Source organism: Oncorhynchus gorbuscha, linkage group LG13 (genome assembly GCF_021184085.1).
Source record: "Oncorhynchus gorbuscha isolate QuinsamMale2020 ecotype Even-year linkage group LG13, OgorEven_v1.0, whole genome shotgun sequence".
In the NCBI taxonomy this organism is placed as follows: Eukaryota; Metazoa; Chordata; class Actinopteri; order Salmoniformes; family Salmonidae; genus Oncorhynchus; species Oncorhynchus gorbuscha.
Window position 1 is genome coordinate 93363203 of NC_060185.1, and position 15432 is coordinate 93378634.

The 15432-nt window shown below is 42.0% G+C and overlaps 2 protein-coding genes across 2 annotated transcripts; both read right to left on the reverse strand.

Moving 5' to 3' along the window:
* Positions 1-3750: 3750 nt before the first annotated feature.
* On the reverse strand, positions 3751-7127 carry LOC123994199 (matrin-3-like). The gene is made up of 7 exons (XM_046296731.1): positions 7007-7127; positions 6843-6886; positions 6462-6605; positions 6211-6341; positions 5586-5995; positions 4479-4600; positions 3751-4181 (listed from the first exon to the last, which is right to left on the reverse strand). Exons 1-7 carry the CDS (start codon positions 7110-7112, stop codon positions 4149-4151), a joined length of 990 nt encoding a protein of 329 aa, XP_046152687.1. The 5' UTR covers positions 7113-7127; the 3' UTR covers positions 3751-4148.
* On the reverse strand, positions 7113-15309 carry LOC123992398 (matrin-3-like). The gene is made up of 9 exons (XM_046293539.1): positions 14375-15309; positions 13826-13887; positions 13542-13580; positions 10947-11005; positions 10742-10858; positions 10370-10501; positions 9814-9938; positions 8903-9607; positions 7113-7122 (listed from the first exon to the last, which is right to left on the reverse strand). The coding sequence occupies exons 1-9, from the start codon at positions 15307-15309 to the stop codon at positions 7113-7115; spliced, it is 2184 nt and encodes a 727-aa protein (XP_046149495.1).
* Between the last annotated feature and the right edge of the window lie 123 nt (positions 15310-15432).

Sequence of the window (15432 nt, forward strand, 5' to 3'; positions counted from 1 at the left end):
GCCAGGTGCTAGATAACGGTATGGAGCATGAGACCCATCTTTCAGTTTTTGCAGCCATTTTAGGAGGGGGATCCAGTTGCTTTTATTGATTAAGCTTCTCCATTGTATGTCGTGTCCCATCTGGGATGGGAAGAGGGGGAAATTATTTTTCTTTGTGGGCCATTTCCGTATAGACTTACCTAGTTTAGGCTATTTTTCCTTTTTGGATTATATTTTCGTTTTTGTTTGGAGTAATGTATCTGGACTATATCACATCTCTTAGGAGATGTGAAGAGAGGGAATCACAACTTTTTCCTGCTGGAAAAAGTTGGCTTATGTGGACAATCATTTTATTTTTATTTTGAGCTGTTCTCCGCTCTGTTAAATGAGGGTTGTAAGTTCCTAGGTGGCTGGTAGCCAACTTAGTACATAGTGGGATTGAATGGAGAACATGATGGTAATACATATATATCTATTTCTGTTTAATACCGTGCCTTATTTCATAGTCCCTTTGGGAGAAGTTTCTCTTTGTGTCTGGATCTAGTTAGGTTGTGTCACGTCTCTGGTGAGACGTGAAGAGAGGGTTTTGTAAAGAATTGCTATTTTCTTATGCAAGTGACCAGCCTACTGCTAAATACATGGCTACAACTCACAGTAAAGCCTGTGGGGTCCCCTACAGGATAGCTCCCACATTACACACTGACTGCCAAACCAGCGCACACACATAGTCTCCTTTCTAGCTGAACATTGTGTGCCCGAAGAGGATTCTACGATGACGGACAGACAACTGAGCCAATGGCGGAAGACTACAGACTACACCCCAGCTGAACCAATCCAAAGATCCGATCTCCCAGGATCAACCTACTTTCTGTTCTGTATAAATTGTGTGTGTAGCGGTTAACTCGCCCTCTTTTCCTGCTGTTCTGTGCGAGCGAACGGGAGAGCCGTATTTACGTGTACCAGATATTCTCACTCTGAATAAACTGTCGCTTGTCGTACAAATTTGACCACCTTGTCTGAATCGATTCTTAACCGGCTCACCCTTCTACATATCCTTTTATCAACAAAACCCAACCGAACTTCTCAATTGAATTTACCCTAACATTTAACGTACCCTGTTTTTGTGTTAAACTTCTCATGTCAATTGATTCATAAATAGCCATAACGTCCAGGCAGGCTGGAATTGTATTGTATCTCTCCGTTATCCCCTCCATTTAACTTTAGGTAACTCTCTCTCTTCTATGATACATCTATTTAATTACGACTCCCATCTCAATACATTATTATTCCACCCGATCATTTTGGGCGGAATATGTTTCAAAATTGTATCGTAATATGAGCTAAATTGTTTCGCCGTTTTTTTTTTTTTTTTAATAACTTCTTTTATCAATTCTATCTAGAACACATAATATCTGTTCAGTTATATCTTTTGCAAACACTGGCGACCGTATTTTTCAGGCAAAACATGCAAATAGGTCAATTACGATCTAAAATCAATTTTAGTTAAACGGGAACCGAACCGTGGATTACCGTTGGTGAGACGGCCGTGCTCACCACTCCCCTACCAGCACAATGGATTTTGACTGAGACTCTCCGCAAATATACCCATTTTCACAGTTAATTTTATTTGTTACTCCGACATCTAGACAACAGAAAATAGCCCAAATTTAAACGCCCAACGTTTTCTCTCAGTTTAAGATTCTCATTCATCTCGCTCCCTTTGTATCTGTTTTAGAAGGGATTCTAACTTTTCGACATCTAGGCGTCCGTCAAAACCATACCTTTTTCCCATTTAGGACAGAAATCTACATTCCTTCTATCTTTTTGTTTCATATAACGGTAATCTTCCGTCTTTGCAGAAAGCAGTTTAGAAGTGTTACTACCCATTATAAATCCTTGCCGTTCTTTTGTAGCTATGGTATCTAATCACTTATCTATGCCTTTCTATATAATTTTAAATTCTATGTGCGTGCAGTTCTATAAATTTGTAATTTACCGTTACTTAGTTACTATCCTGTCTGCCTATGTGTGTGTTCCTTTAAAAATAATCAGTATGTATTTTCCATCTCGGTCGGGTGCGTTTCTCATGATTTAAGTTTAGCTCTTTTATGGAAATCTTACCAATAGCTTTGACTTTTGAAACAAACATTAGGTCTAACCTTACAACTATAAGCCCAGGGTTTGTAAAGCCCTAGTTAAAATCTTATTTTCCGGTTGTGTCAGTAAAGAACTCTAATAATCGTTATCTCACGCCATTAATTGTTAGATTTTCCCTCTCGCCTAGAAACATCATGTCTACAAATATGGCTTTTATCTCATTTCTTTAGATTTAATTTTCCCTCTCCTCCTCATTTGGATATTTTCCGTAGTATTAGTTGAATCCGGACGGTGATCAATACTGCCACTATTTAAATGACCCATCCAGTTATCTTGCGCATTCTTGCCGTCTCTCTACGCCCAGTATTTGTACAAGATCCCGTCCTATCTCCCAGTACCTATTTAATATCCCTTCTTAATCTCGGGCTGGTGTGCCACTCATGACTAAGTTTTAGTTTATTTTCGGTAGTGCACATTACCACAGGTTATTTTCGAACCTGCTTCCGTGTATATCGGTTCTACAAAACCCATTGTATGATGATCATACACCCTTGTGGGGATAGCAAAGTTCTCACTATTGATGAATTCTCAAAACATCAATTAAACTCAATTCCCCCAAAATCAAGAATAAAAAATACTGACCTTATCGCCGACTGGGAAAGCAATGTTCGTTGTATCTAGTCACTCTCTCTGTCCTCTGTGATAATACGCAGGCCTGTTTCAATTTTAACCTCAATTCAGAGGTCAGGTCTTTAGTAAAACGAGTCAAACTCGTCCGTGCACGATTTTCCAGCTTACTACCTCCAGGCACAGAGAGAGATGTTTAGATCCGGCTCGAAGGACCAAATTGATAGAGGAATTCTTAATCCCTTTATGTTTTATTGCCAAAATCAATTCAATTCGCACTCATTTCTAATTCATGATAAGTTGTAAGTTTATCATTTGCATGAATTAGCAAGAGACCAGTCTTAAAAACAAGTTCAGCATTTATTCTTGATGAGTACTGGCCCAAAATACAAAGAACATTACATTTTAAAGAAAGAAGACATAAAATGACGTCATCAGTTACACCCCCTCTCTCCGATTCTCACAAGAACCCATTGTTTTAGGAATGGAACATTTTCCCAGGCATTTCTTATCTGTCTGAAAAGCCACAGCATCCCTCAAACTTTCCCAGGAGACACAGACACAATTTATTTCTGCTTACATTTTCAGTAACAGTACAATTAAGAACCCATACTTTTCAAATCATAACATAATAGTATTAGCATAAATGGTTCTAATCATTAATGAATACATAATTGTAATCATCTAAACTATATTTTCCTCTATCAATTACTTAAATTATGTGAGCTAAACATAATAAAATAAACATTTCCCTTTTAAGTATAATTTGTAGAAAGTACTAATGTTACTACTATATATATATATATACACCTATATAAAACATGTCATTTATTTGAAATACTGTAGAATTGCATTCATTCCTATGGAGGACTGCTCCTACTGAGGAGTGACAATATGGCCGACCACTGGCTTCAAAGCCTTTCATTGGCCAATACATAGCGTCAGTCATCCAGGGTTTATATACATCATTGGTTATAATCCTGAACCTAGAGCAAACTAGAAGGCGGTGATATTATCTTGCTTGAAGAATGTTAAATGACAAAAATGCAATAATTAAGCATGTTTATTAACAATCTTTTAGAGAATGAAGTTCAATTTAACACAAATCTTGAAAACAAATTACATAGGAAAACCGAACAAACAATTCACATTACAGAAAGTAGATCTGAGCTATTTTAACACAAACATAACAATATATATATATATATATATATATATATAGGTAGGTGCTGAACATTTGTTCAGATTAACGTAATCTGCAATCTCATTTATTGTTCTAGGATGAGTTTCACAAAGAGCCTCTCATGGATGAGGTAAACCTGTGCCGTTCTTCTTGAGTGCAATATAAAGAAAAATCCAGATTCTCCCCCCTCCTCCGGAACACTTCCTGTTAAATTGGGCCTGAAACTGTCATCTTGTCAACTTCCTCCAGAGATGGACATCTTTTAGCTAGAGGCTGTGTCATCACCTGAATGTTCCTGTGAGACAACAAATCATACAGCTCAGTAACCGTCCAGGTAAACATGTAACGTACACAGCAAATAACTGCACAGAAATGTTGGTTGAATAATGTAAAGAATAGATATCCGCGATCTATCCCCTCCATGATCCTACTTTCTCAAACCTGTGCACCTGTGACTTACATTATTTGGTAATAGGGTTACTATATAAAAGAGCAGTCGGCCAACCCTTGTTTCTACACTTATGGTAAAGAAGCATAGACAACTCAAGTGAGATGATTCTGAGGAGATTCAACAGGATTCTGGGTGCTTTACCATAAACTTCAGATAGTGACAGAGGCTGCTGCAGTGTTGGTTCCTAGCTTCGTCCTCATTGACATAGATGACTTGACACAGGTCGCAGAAGTAGCCAATGACAGGTTTAATGAATTCTCTTCCTGTAACAAACACATTAGAAAGCATAGTACTGTACTTCATAAAGACAATGCCTCTTTACTACGGTTCATTGCTGCACAACTTGGTAGTGTTTTCAAAGCAAACTAATTAAAATAGTTGTTTCAGTGATGAAGTCTAAAAAGGTACTTTTGTTATTTTTCTTGAAAGGAGACATGACAGTAGCCTTGGGTGCCAGTCTTATTGTGCTCTCTTGCCTACTCCTTATAGAATTGTCATGCCATGGAGTTGACAAGAGCACAAACAGATCTGAGACCAGGCTATAGAAAGAGGTAACAGATATGAGACCAGGCTATAGAAAGAGACAACCGATCTGGGACCAGTCTATAGAAAGAGACAACAGATCTGAGACCAGGCTATAGAAAGAGACAACAGATCTGGGACCAGGCTATAGAAAGAGACAACAGATCTGAGACCAGGCTATAGAAAGAGACAACAGATCTGGGACCAGGCTATAGAAAGAGACAACAGATCTGGGACCAGGCTATAGAAAGAGACAACAGATCTGGGACCAGGCTATAGAAAGAGACAACAGATCTGAGACCAGGCTATAGAAAGAGACAACAGATCTGGGACCAGGCTATAGATACAGACAACAGATCTGAGACCAGGCTATAGATACAGACAACAGATCTGAGACCAGGCTATAGAAAGAGGTAACAGATGTGAGACCAGGCTATAGAAAGAGAACAGATCTGAGACCGGGCTATAGAAAGAGAACAGATCTGAGACCAGGCTATAGAAAGAGAACAGATCTGAGACCGGGCTATAGAAGGAGACAACAGATCTGGGACCAGGCTATAGAAAGAGAACAGATCTGAGACCGGGCTATAGAAAGAGATACCAGATCTGAGACCAGGCTATAGAAAGAGACAACAGATCTGGGACCAGGCTATAGAAAGAGATACCAGATCTGGGACCAAGCTACCATGAGTGCAGTGAGGCTATGAATCACATCCAAACACTTACCCACTGGGTTGTTGGCCTGGAACGATGACTCCATACCAGTCTTTATGGAATCTGGTCTCGTTTCCACATTATCCCCCATCTTGGTTTCTGCATTATCCTCGTTGCTACAGGCCTTCTTCTCTTCCTCAGCAGCAGGGACAGGGGCATCCTTTTGGTCTTCACCGTTGGAGGATTGGTCAATATCCCCTTCAGACGCTTCTCTGTCCTCCTTGTCACAGTGTTGGGCTGGCTCGGAGCATACTTGTCGTGCCGTCTTCTCTTTTGTCTCCTCGTCCTTCTCTTTTGTCTCCTCGTCCTTAGCCGCTGACTTTGAGTGACTGCTGGTCCGTCCACTCCTTATCCTGCTACTGCTTCTAGTACTCATGTGATCCTTCTTCCGATCACTTTTAGAATCAGATTCAGGTTTCCACCTGACAAAATAAGAGAATTCCTTTTTAAGTCCAGACTTATATAAAGTTTAGAAACGCTTACCTTAAGATAGATAGGCAGAAATCACTGCACGTAAAATATGATCAGACGGGGATATTTTCTATCAGAAGAGACAAAGAAGCAGCAATTATCAGTGGTTCCCACAAGGGATGGGACGGAGTGTGTTACACGTCTGTTTAGCAGAGCAGACACCAACCCTGTTGTTAGTCTCTTGTATTTCTGAGACCGCAGGACGATCAACCTCTGGCCGTATAATTTACAGCCATCATAACGCAGCGATCTTAAAGCCTTTGTCACATCAGAAGATCTCTCCATCTCAATGAAGCCCTGAAAGATTGATGAGAGAGGAGAGAGAGACCAGGGTTACTGAAACAACAAATGTGATCAGACTTGTAGTACATCATGAGGATCGACTCCATTTTAGATTTCCTTCTGTGAGGAACATACCTCTTCACCATTGCGAAGGAGGAAATAGCGATGCACTCTCCCGAAGCCTTTAACAATCTTCAGGAAGTCACTATCTGTATAGAAGCCTCTGGGAAGGTTTTTGACGTAGATCACTCTACCAGGTGTCTGATCACGTCCTGAGGGCTGAAATAAAAACATATTTTACAGGTGTGGTTGTAACAACCTTATTGACAATAGTTAACTAAAGCTGCATTGAACCCCCTCAACCCAGATCGTATATATGGTGTTAGACTGATATATTGCTTAAAACCAATCTTCCCCAGTTAGAAGATTGAATGAACAATTCTAAACAGATGACCAGTACTGACTCACAGAACACATCAGAAACAATGGTGAACAAAGATATATACATTTGCTCACTTTGCTCTTGGATCTGCTCTTGATCTCATCTGTTGACTGGTTATCTGCAATGTAAGATAAACACACAATCAATGACCTTCATAACAATGTTACTCTTTCTCTAGAAATGCTGAAGTTTGAATGGAATCTATGGTCGAGTTGCTAGGTGTTGAGTAATAAGTCACCTTGGTTATCAACCGAGGAATCCTCCTCCAGCTCATCCAACGTAATAAGATTCTCAAGGTCCTCTGGGAAATCAGGCTGAGGGGAACAAACATCAAAACATAACATTTAGGATTTACTGAAACACACAACACGTATTAAACATGGCACCTTGTATTTTACACTTTTGGAACTATGTTATTTGTCTTTTTTCAATTTGACTCATTAAATAGACGAACTACATGTTAAAGACCTGACAGATTATCTATAGATGAACTACATGTTAAAGACCTGACAGATCATGTATAGATGAACTACATGTTAAAGACCTGACAGATCATGTATAGATGAACTACATGTTAAAGACCTGACAGATCATGTATAGATGAACTACATGTTAAAGACCTGACAGATCATGTATCGATGAACTACATGTTAAAGACCTGACAGATTATGTATAGATGACTACATGTTAAAGACCTGACAGATTATGTATAGATGAACTACATGTTAAAGACCTGACAGATCATGTATAGATGAACTACATGTTAAAGACCTGACAGATTATGTATAGATGAACTACATGTTAAAGACCTGACAGATCATGTATAGATGAACTACATGTTAAAGACCTGACAGATTATGTATAGATGAACTACATGTTAAAGACCTGACAGATTATGTATAGATGAACTACATGTTAAAGACCTGACAGATTATGTATAGATGAACTACATGTTAAAGACCTGACAGATTATGTATAGATGAACTACATGTTAAAGACCTGACAGATTATGTATAGATGAACTACATGTTAAAGACCTGACAGATTATGTATAGCTGAACTACATGTTAAAGACCTGACAGATTATGTATAGATGAACTACATGTTAAAGACCTGACAGATTATGTATAGATGAACTACATGTTAAAGACCTGACAGATTATGTATAGCTGAACTACATGTTAAAGACCTGACAGATTATGTATAGATGAACTACATGTTAAAGACCTGACAGATTATGTATAGCTGAACTACATGTTAAAGACCGGCATATACTTTACCTCATTTCCCTGAAATATCTCCTTTCTGGTCTTCACCATCCATCTCTTTCCCCTGTTCTGACCCGGTCGCTGAGAGCTCTTTCCCCTGTTCTGACCCGGTCGCTGAGAGCTCTTTCCCCTGTTCTGACCCGGTCGCTGAGAACTCTTTCCCGTGTTCTGACCCGGTAGCTGAGAGCTCTTTCCCCTGTTCTGACCCGGTCGCTGAGAGCTCTTTCCCCTGTTCTGACCCGGTCGCTGAGAGCTCTTTCCCCTGTTCTGACCCGGTCGCTGAGAGCTCTTTCCCCTGTTCTGACCCGGTCGCTGAGAGCTCTTTCCCCTGTTCTGACCCGGTCTCTGAGAACTCTTTCCCCTGTTCTGACCCGGTAGCCGAGAGCTCTTTCCCCTGTTCTGACCCGGTAGCTGAGAACTCTTTCCCCTGTTCTGACCCGGTAGCTGAGAGCTCTTTCCCCTGTTCTGACCCGGTCGCTGAGAACTCTTTCCCCTGTTCTGTCCCGGTAGCTGAGAGCTCTTTCCCCTGTTCTGACCCGGTAGCTGAGAGCTCTTTCCCCTGTTCTGACCCGGTCGCTGAGAGCTCTTTCCCCTGTTCTGACCCGGTCGCTGAGAACTCTTTCCCCTGTTCTGACCCGGTAGCCGAGAGCTCTTTCCCCTGTTCTGACCCGGTAGCTGAGAACTCTTTCCCCTGTTCTGACCCGGTAGCCGAGAGCTCTTTCCCCTGTTCTGACCCGGTCGCCGAGAGCTCTTTCCCCTGTTCTGACCCGGTCGCTGAGAGCTCTTTCCCCTGTTCTGACCCGGTCGCCGAGAGCTCTTTCCCCTGTTCTGACCCGGTCGCTGAGAGCTCTTTCCCCTGTTCTGACACGGGAGCTGAGAGCTCTTTCCCCTGTTCTGACCCGGTAGCTGAGAGCTCTTCTGTAGGAGCATCATCTACAGTCCCAGAAGTTGCTTTCTGCCTGGGCTCACATAGGTCTTTAAACTCCTGGATTAAGTCCTCAGCACTCTCCTGCAGTTCATCTCGTTCCTCTCCCTCCCCCACCTCTCCCATGTCAGAGTTCTCCTCCCCATCCTCCCCATACACGGCCATCCCCTCGATGTCACTGTCCATATCACAGGCCTCCATGGCTCCATCCTCCTGGCTGTCGTGGGTCGCAGTTTCTTGCTTGCTCTGGTCAATCGTGTCGACAGCCTTTTTGGACTTCTCCATCACAGTGGAGGACTGGGATGGGGTCTTATTCTTGGTGGGAGGTTGTGAGCGAGTGGATGAGGAAATGGGGGATACCTTCTCACTGGACACCCGCTCTTTAGTATGGGAGCGAAGGCTTCTGGGGGACCGACTGGAGCTCTGTTTGCTGGGGGACTTTGGCCTGTTTTTACCCCCACAGTTTGATTTCGCCCGTTCTTTGTGACGGTCGCTATCCCTCTCTCTACTCCTCCTCCTCTTTGAGGAGATTGGGGAATCTCTCCTGGGGCTGAGGGACCGCCTTCTGGGGCTTGGGGTTCTCTTTCTCTTCGATCTGTCTTCAGACTTCCTGCTCCTGTCTGAAGACTTCCTCTCAGACATGGTCCTGCATGATGTGATGAAAAAAAAGAAGGTTTACAGACAACACTTTTATTTCCATGTTTTCTAGCTTTTAAAATGAACTATTTCTCCTTTAACACAGTGGTTATAACAGGGACACTGTTCTGACGGTCTGAACTCAGAAGCCATGATCAATGCATGTTCGCATGCAAAACAAAAGGTAATGGCACAACAGGGGGCGCATCAACTTACCGAAGTGTATTATACTCTGATGAGAAGGCCACTTTAATATGTATCTCATCTATTTTCAGGTGTTTGGATGTATGGTGTCCAACCAGCTTCTGTGCATCCAGTGCATTAGTCATTTCCACAAATGCCTAAGAGGACAGAATACACTGTAAGCAAATTGTAGTATACTATAACAAAGACCCCCCCCAAATGCTGTATAATACCTGCGTAGGTAAGAATAGAGAGTGCTCCACAGGTCCAAATCCTTCAGCGACGGCCAGTAACTCTCTCTTCCACGCGGCGGACTCTTTACCAGGAGGCACCGGGGAAAAACTCAACACCCGGGAACTCTATACGGACGTAAATTGATTTATTTAACTCAATGAATAATACTGTGTGTGTGTGTGTGTGTGTGTGTGTGTGTGTGTGTGTGTGTGTGTGTGTGTGTGTGTGTGTGTGTGTGTGTGTGTGTGTGTGTGTGTGTGTGTGTGTGTGTGGTTGTTTTAGGAAAAATCCTCAATTACCCTTTCAAACAAATGTAAACAAAAAAATGGTGTCAATTCATCTTGTAAAAATGTACCTGTAGGAAATTAAATGTTGACGAGACAGAGAAGGTGACTTGTCCTCCTTTCACCATCACTGGGTTACTGAGGTAGTATGTCACAATATCGGCGGCCTGGTCAGTTGAGCCCATCTCCACAAACGCCTGAAGCTGCAGCATTACAAGAACCATAAAAACATTATTACTAGAATGGATATCCCTATTGTAGTCAATGAGGCCATGGGATGGGTGGTCGATTCTACTTCTATACTTACAACATGATGACGATAAGATTTTCTCAATTATTATTCAGTCACTGCAAGACTTTTGACCCATTTCAGAGGAATTAAAAACACATATATTAGGTATTTTAATAGATGGCAGGATGAATAAAGCTCCTAGTCTTCTTACCAAAGCAGGGAACATGATGACTTTCACAACTTCCCCAAACGGTTTAATCAGGTCCTTCAAACCATCTTCGTTGAGACACCGGGCGGTAAATTTGGCACAAACCACTTTGCCACTCCCCTGGAAAATCAAGGCAAAGTAAACAGACAATGGGGGGGGGGGGAACCTAGATAGTAATAATAGTAATAAACCAGAAGAACAACAATACCTTTGTAACCTTTGTCTTAGTGTCTACGTTTTTTCTAGAGCCGCTACTTGACAGTTTACCTACAGGACAATATAAAAGGTATGTTACGTTAATATGTTACATGGATAAATCAGACATATACCGGCAAGGCAAATGGTCCTGTGTGGCTCAGTTTGTAGAGCATGACGCTACCAACACCAGAGTTGTGGGGCGGTAACCTAGTGGTTAGAGCGTTGGGACTAGTAACCGAAAGGTTGCAAGATCGAATGCCTGAGCTGACAAGGTAAAAATCTGTCGTTCTGCCCACTGAACAAGGCAGTTAACCCACTGTTCCTTTACCAGTTAACCCACTGTTCCTAGACCAGTTAACCCACTGTTCCTTTACCAGTTAACCCACTGTTCCTTTACCAGTTAACCCACTGTTCCTTTACCAGTTAACCCACTGTTCAGTTAACCCACTGTTCCTCTACCAGTTAACCCACTGTTCCTTTACCAGTTAACCCACTGTTCCTAGACCAGTTAACCCACTGTTCCTAGACCAGTTAACCCACTGTTCCTTTACCAGTTAACCCACTGTTCCTTTACCAGTTAACCCACTGTTCCTTTACCAGTTAACCCACTGTTCCTTTACCAGTTAACCCACTGTTCCTTTACCAGTTAACCCACTGTTCCTAGACCAGTTAACCCACTGTTCCTTTACCAGTTAACCCACTGTTCCTTTACCAGTTAACCCACTGTTCCTTTACCAGTTAACCCACTGTTCCTTTACCAGTTAACCCACTGTTCCTTTACCAGTTAACCCACTGTTCCTTTACCAGTTAACCCACTGTTCCTTTACCAGTTAACCCACTGTTCCTCGGCCTTCATTGAAAATAAGAATTTGTTCTTAACTGACTTGCCTCGTTAAATTAAAAAAAATATCTAAAATTCCAAATGCTTGATAAAAGTGTCTGATAAAATGGTATATACAGGAAGTATTCACACCCCTTGACTTATTCCACATTGTTGTGTTTCAGCCTGAAGATAAAATGGATTAAAATTAGATTTTGTGTCACTGGCCTCTATTATGTTCTGAGAAATGTTAACAAATTAATGAAAAGCTGAAATGCCAATATGTATTCAACCACTTTGTTACGGCAAGCCTAAATAAGTTCAGGATTAAAAATGTATTTTATAAGTCACAAGTTGCAAGGACTCATTCTGTGTCCAATAGTAGCGTTTAATATAATTTTTGAATGACTACCTCATCTCTGTACCCCACACATACATCTGTAAGGTCCCTCAGTCAAGCAGTGAATTTCAAACACAGATTCAACCGCAAAGACCAGGGAGGTTTTCCAATGCCTCACAAAGAAGGACACGTATTGGTAGATGGGTAAATATAAAATAAAGCAGACATTGAATATCGCTTTGAGCATGCATGGAGAAGTTATTAATTACACTTTGGATGGTGTATCCATCAATACACCTAGCCACTACAAAGTTACAGGTGTCCTTCCTAACTCAGTTTCCGTAGAGGAAGGAAACCACTCAGGGATTTCACCATGAGGAGAATGGTAACTTTAAAACAGTTACAGAGTTTAATGGCTGTAACAGGAGAAAACTAAGGATCAACAACATTGTAGTTAAGCCACAATACTAAAGGGGATACCTAGTCAGTTGTACAACTGAATGCCTTCAACTGAAATGTGTCTTCCGCATTTAACCCAACCCCTCTACAAAAAAATAACTTTATGTCCTGAACACAAGACCTCACTGAGTAACACTCTTAATATTTTCAAGCATGGTGGTGGCTGCATCATGTTATGGGTATGTTCGTCATCGACAAGTACTAGGGAGTTTTTTAGGATAAAAAGAAACAGAATATAGCAAAGCACAGGCAAAATCCTATAGGAAAACCTGGTTCACCTTTCAGAAGACAATAACCTACAACTCAAGGCCAAATATACACTGGAGTTGCTTACCAAGATGACATTGAATGTTCCTGAGTGGCCCAGTTATAGTTTACTTAAATCAGCTTGAAAATCTATGGCAAAACTTAAATGGCTGTTTTGCAATGATCAACAACCAACTTGACAGAGAATGAAGAATTTAAAAATATAATAATGTGCAAATAGTGTACAATTCAGGTGTGCTAAGCTCCTCGAGACTTACCCAGAAAGACTAACAGCTGTAATCACTGACAAATGTGATTCTAACATGCATTGACTCAGGGGTGTGAATACTTATGTATTTCATTTTCAATACATTTGCAACAATTTCAAAAAACATGTTTTTACTTCGTCACTATGGGGTACTGTGTGTAGATGGGCGAGAGAGAACAAAATATATTTAATCCATTTTGAATTCAGGCTGTAACACAACAAAATGTAGAATAAGTCAAGGGGTATGAATACTTTCTGAAGGCACTGTATTATGTATAGGCAAGCTAATGCAGTTAGTTTACCTAAGTAGTTAATAGACCTATGGGAAGGTCCAGCAGTCTTCTCTTCAACCCTTGGTCTGTCTGTCTGTGTGGTCGTCACCACTGAAGGGATTGAAAGGCCTGTAGTTAGGATCGATTCTACATTAATACCAAGCCCACACACACACACAGACAGAGAGATATGCTCTTACCTTCTGGCGGTCTGCATCCGGCAATCCCATTCAGGATACCTAAAAACATAGGCCCAAGACGAAGAGATAGAATGATTTAAAAAATATATTTTTAAAAAGCTGGACAACTTAGGAACTTAAATGGATTTAAGCTAGGCCTATTACAATATCAATAATGACAGTAAGAGTTTGAAACGTCATCAAATGTATTGGTCACATACACATATTTAGCAGATATAGCAAAATGCTTGTGTCATGCTGTTGAGTGGAGAACTGGAAAACACATTGAGTATGTGATTACTCACATTTGAAGAAGTGTGAGCTGTCCGTCTGCATGTTGAGTTCCATTGACGTGTGTGAACCAGAACTGCAACAACAACAAAAAGGACACAACAACAAAAAATCTCACTGATTGTTCATATTTAAGATAATGCATAGGCTGTCTTCTAACATACGTAGCAGTAACTGTATATTATTAGTGGCACAAATAGGCTTAAGATTCATACACTTTTGACCCTTTCACACACACATGAACCTACCTGAGACCCAGATAATGTGTGTGTGGCCTTCCGGAGACACCTGAAACCCCACCTCTTTAAGGAATACCTAGGATAGGATAAAGTAATCCTTCTCACCCCCCTCTTAAAAGATTTAGATGCACTATTGTAAAGTGGCTGTTCCACTGGATGTCATAAGGTGAATGCACCAATTTGTAAGTCGCTCTGGATAAGAGCGTCTGCTAAATGACTTAAATGTAAATGTAATAATGCAGATTCAACAGAAATAAGAGGAGTAAGCTACTTACCTTTTCAGAGAGCACAGTAATATCGCAGAGAGAGCACGAATAAGGAAACGTTTGGGGGATTTCTCCGTGGAAGTCAAGAGCAGCCTTCTTGGTGGGAGTTTTGCCAGAGGTGGCCATCTTGATTGTGACAACTGGGACATCTTGGTCTGGGCGTGGTCTGTAGTCTGTAGGTGGTGGGTACCTGTAATCTACTGCTGGTTGGGATGAGTTGGGGGGTTTCCAGGTGTTGCTGCTTCCTCCTTGGGCCGTGTTGTAAGTGGACCTAGGAGTTTGGTAACTTCTGGGAGTTTCTTTACCATAGTGGTAGTCCACAACTCGGACAGGCACAGGTTCCAGGCGAGAGCGTGTGTACTGCATCGGGTTGCCATGACGATCTAGTTGCCAGGGCTCAGCCTGTTCTGTGGGAAGGAGTTGGGAAGGCGGAAGAGCGGGGTGGGGGTAGTCTAATGGCTGAGAACGACTCTGGTCAGGCTGCTCCCACGCACGGCCTGGAGGAGGGGTAGCAGTGGGGGGGCGAGATGTGGCAGCAGGGGGGTAAGAGGTCATAGCTGGATATGGTGGCTGCTGTGTCGCCCTCTTCTTTCTGATCTCCAGGAGCAGACGTGGTAGGTTCTCCACAGTGATGAGCTCCTCAGGCATCTCGGCTAGTAGAGACAAGTCTTTGGGCTCAAGCCCACAGCTGCTCAGGAGGGTCAGAGTTTGATCTGACCGGCTTAGAGAGGAAGAGTAAGGGTCTGACCGGCTTAGGGAGGAGTAAGGGTCTGACTGGCTTAGTGAGAAGGAGTAAGGGGACTCGGTGGCAGCGGAGGCTCTGGATGAGGAGGATGGGTAGGATGGTATTGTGGAATGAGACGGAGCCTCCTGGGACGATCTGTAAACATTGTGACTGTGGTCTCCAGGGTGCAGGTGATCTGGAGAGTCGAAAGCGCTGGCTCTTAGATCTTTAGCTGGTGGTGGTCGTCTGTAGGAGTAGTTGTGAGACATGCTGGAACGTAAACGTATCGAATCTCTGTAGAGAAAGTTGCCAGTGAAGAGATGAGGGATCAAAGAAGCAATCTAGGGGAATATGGATTTAATATCAGGAAACTTGGGGGCGGGACCTATCTT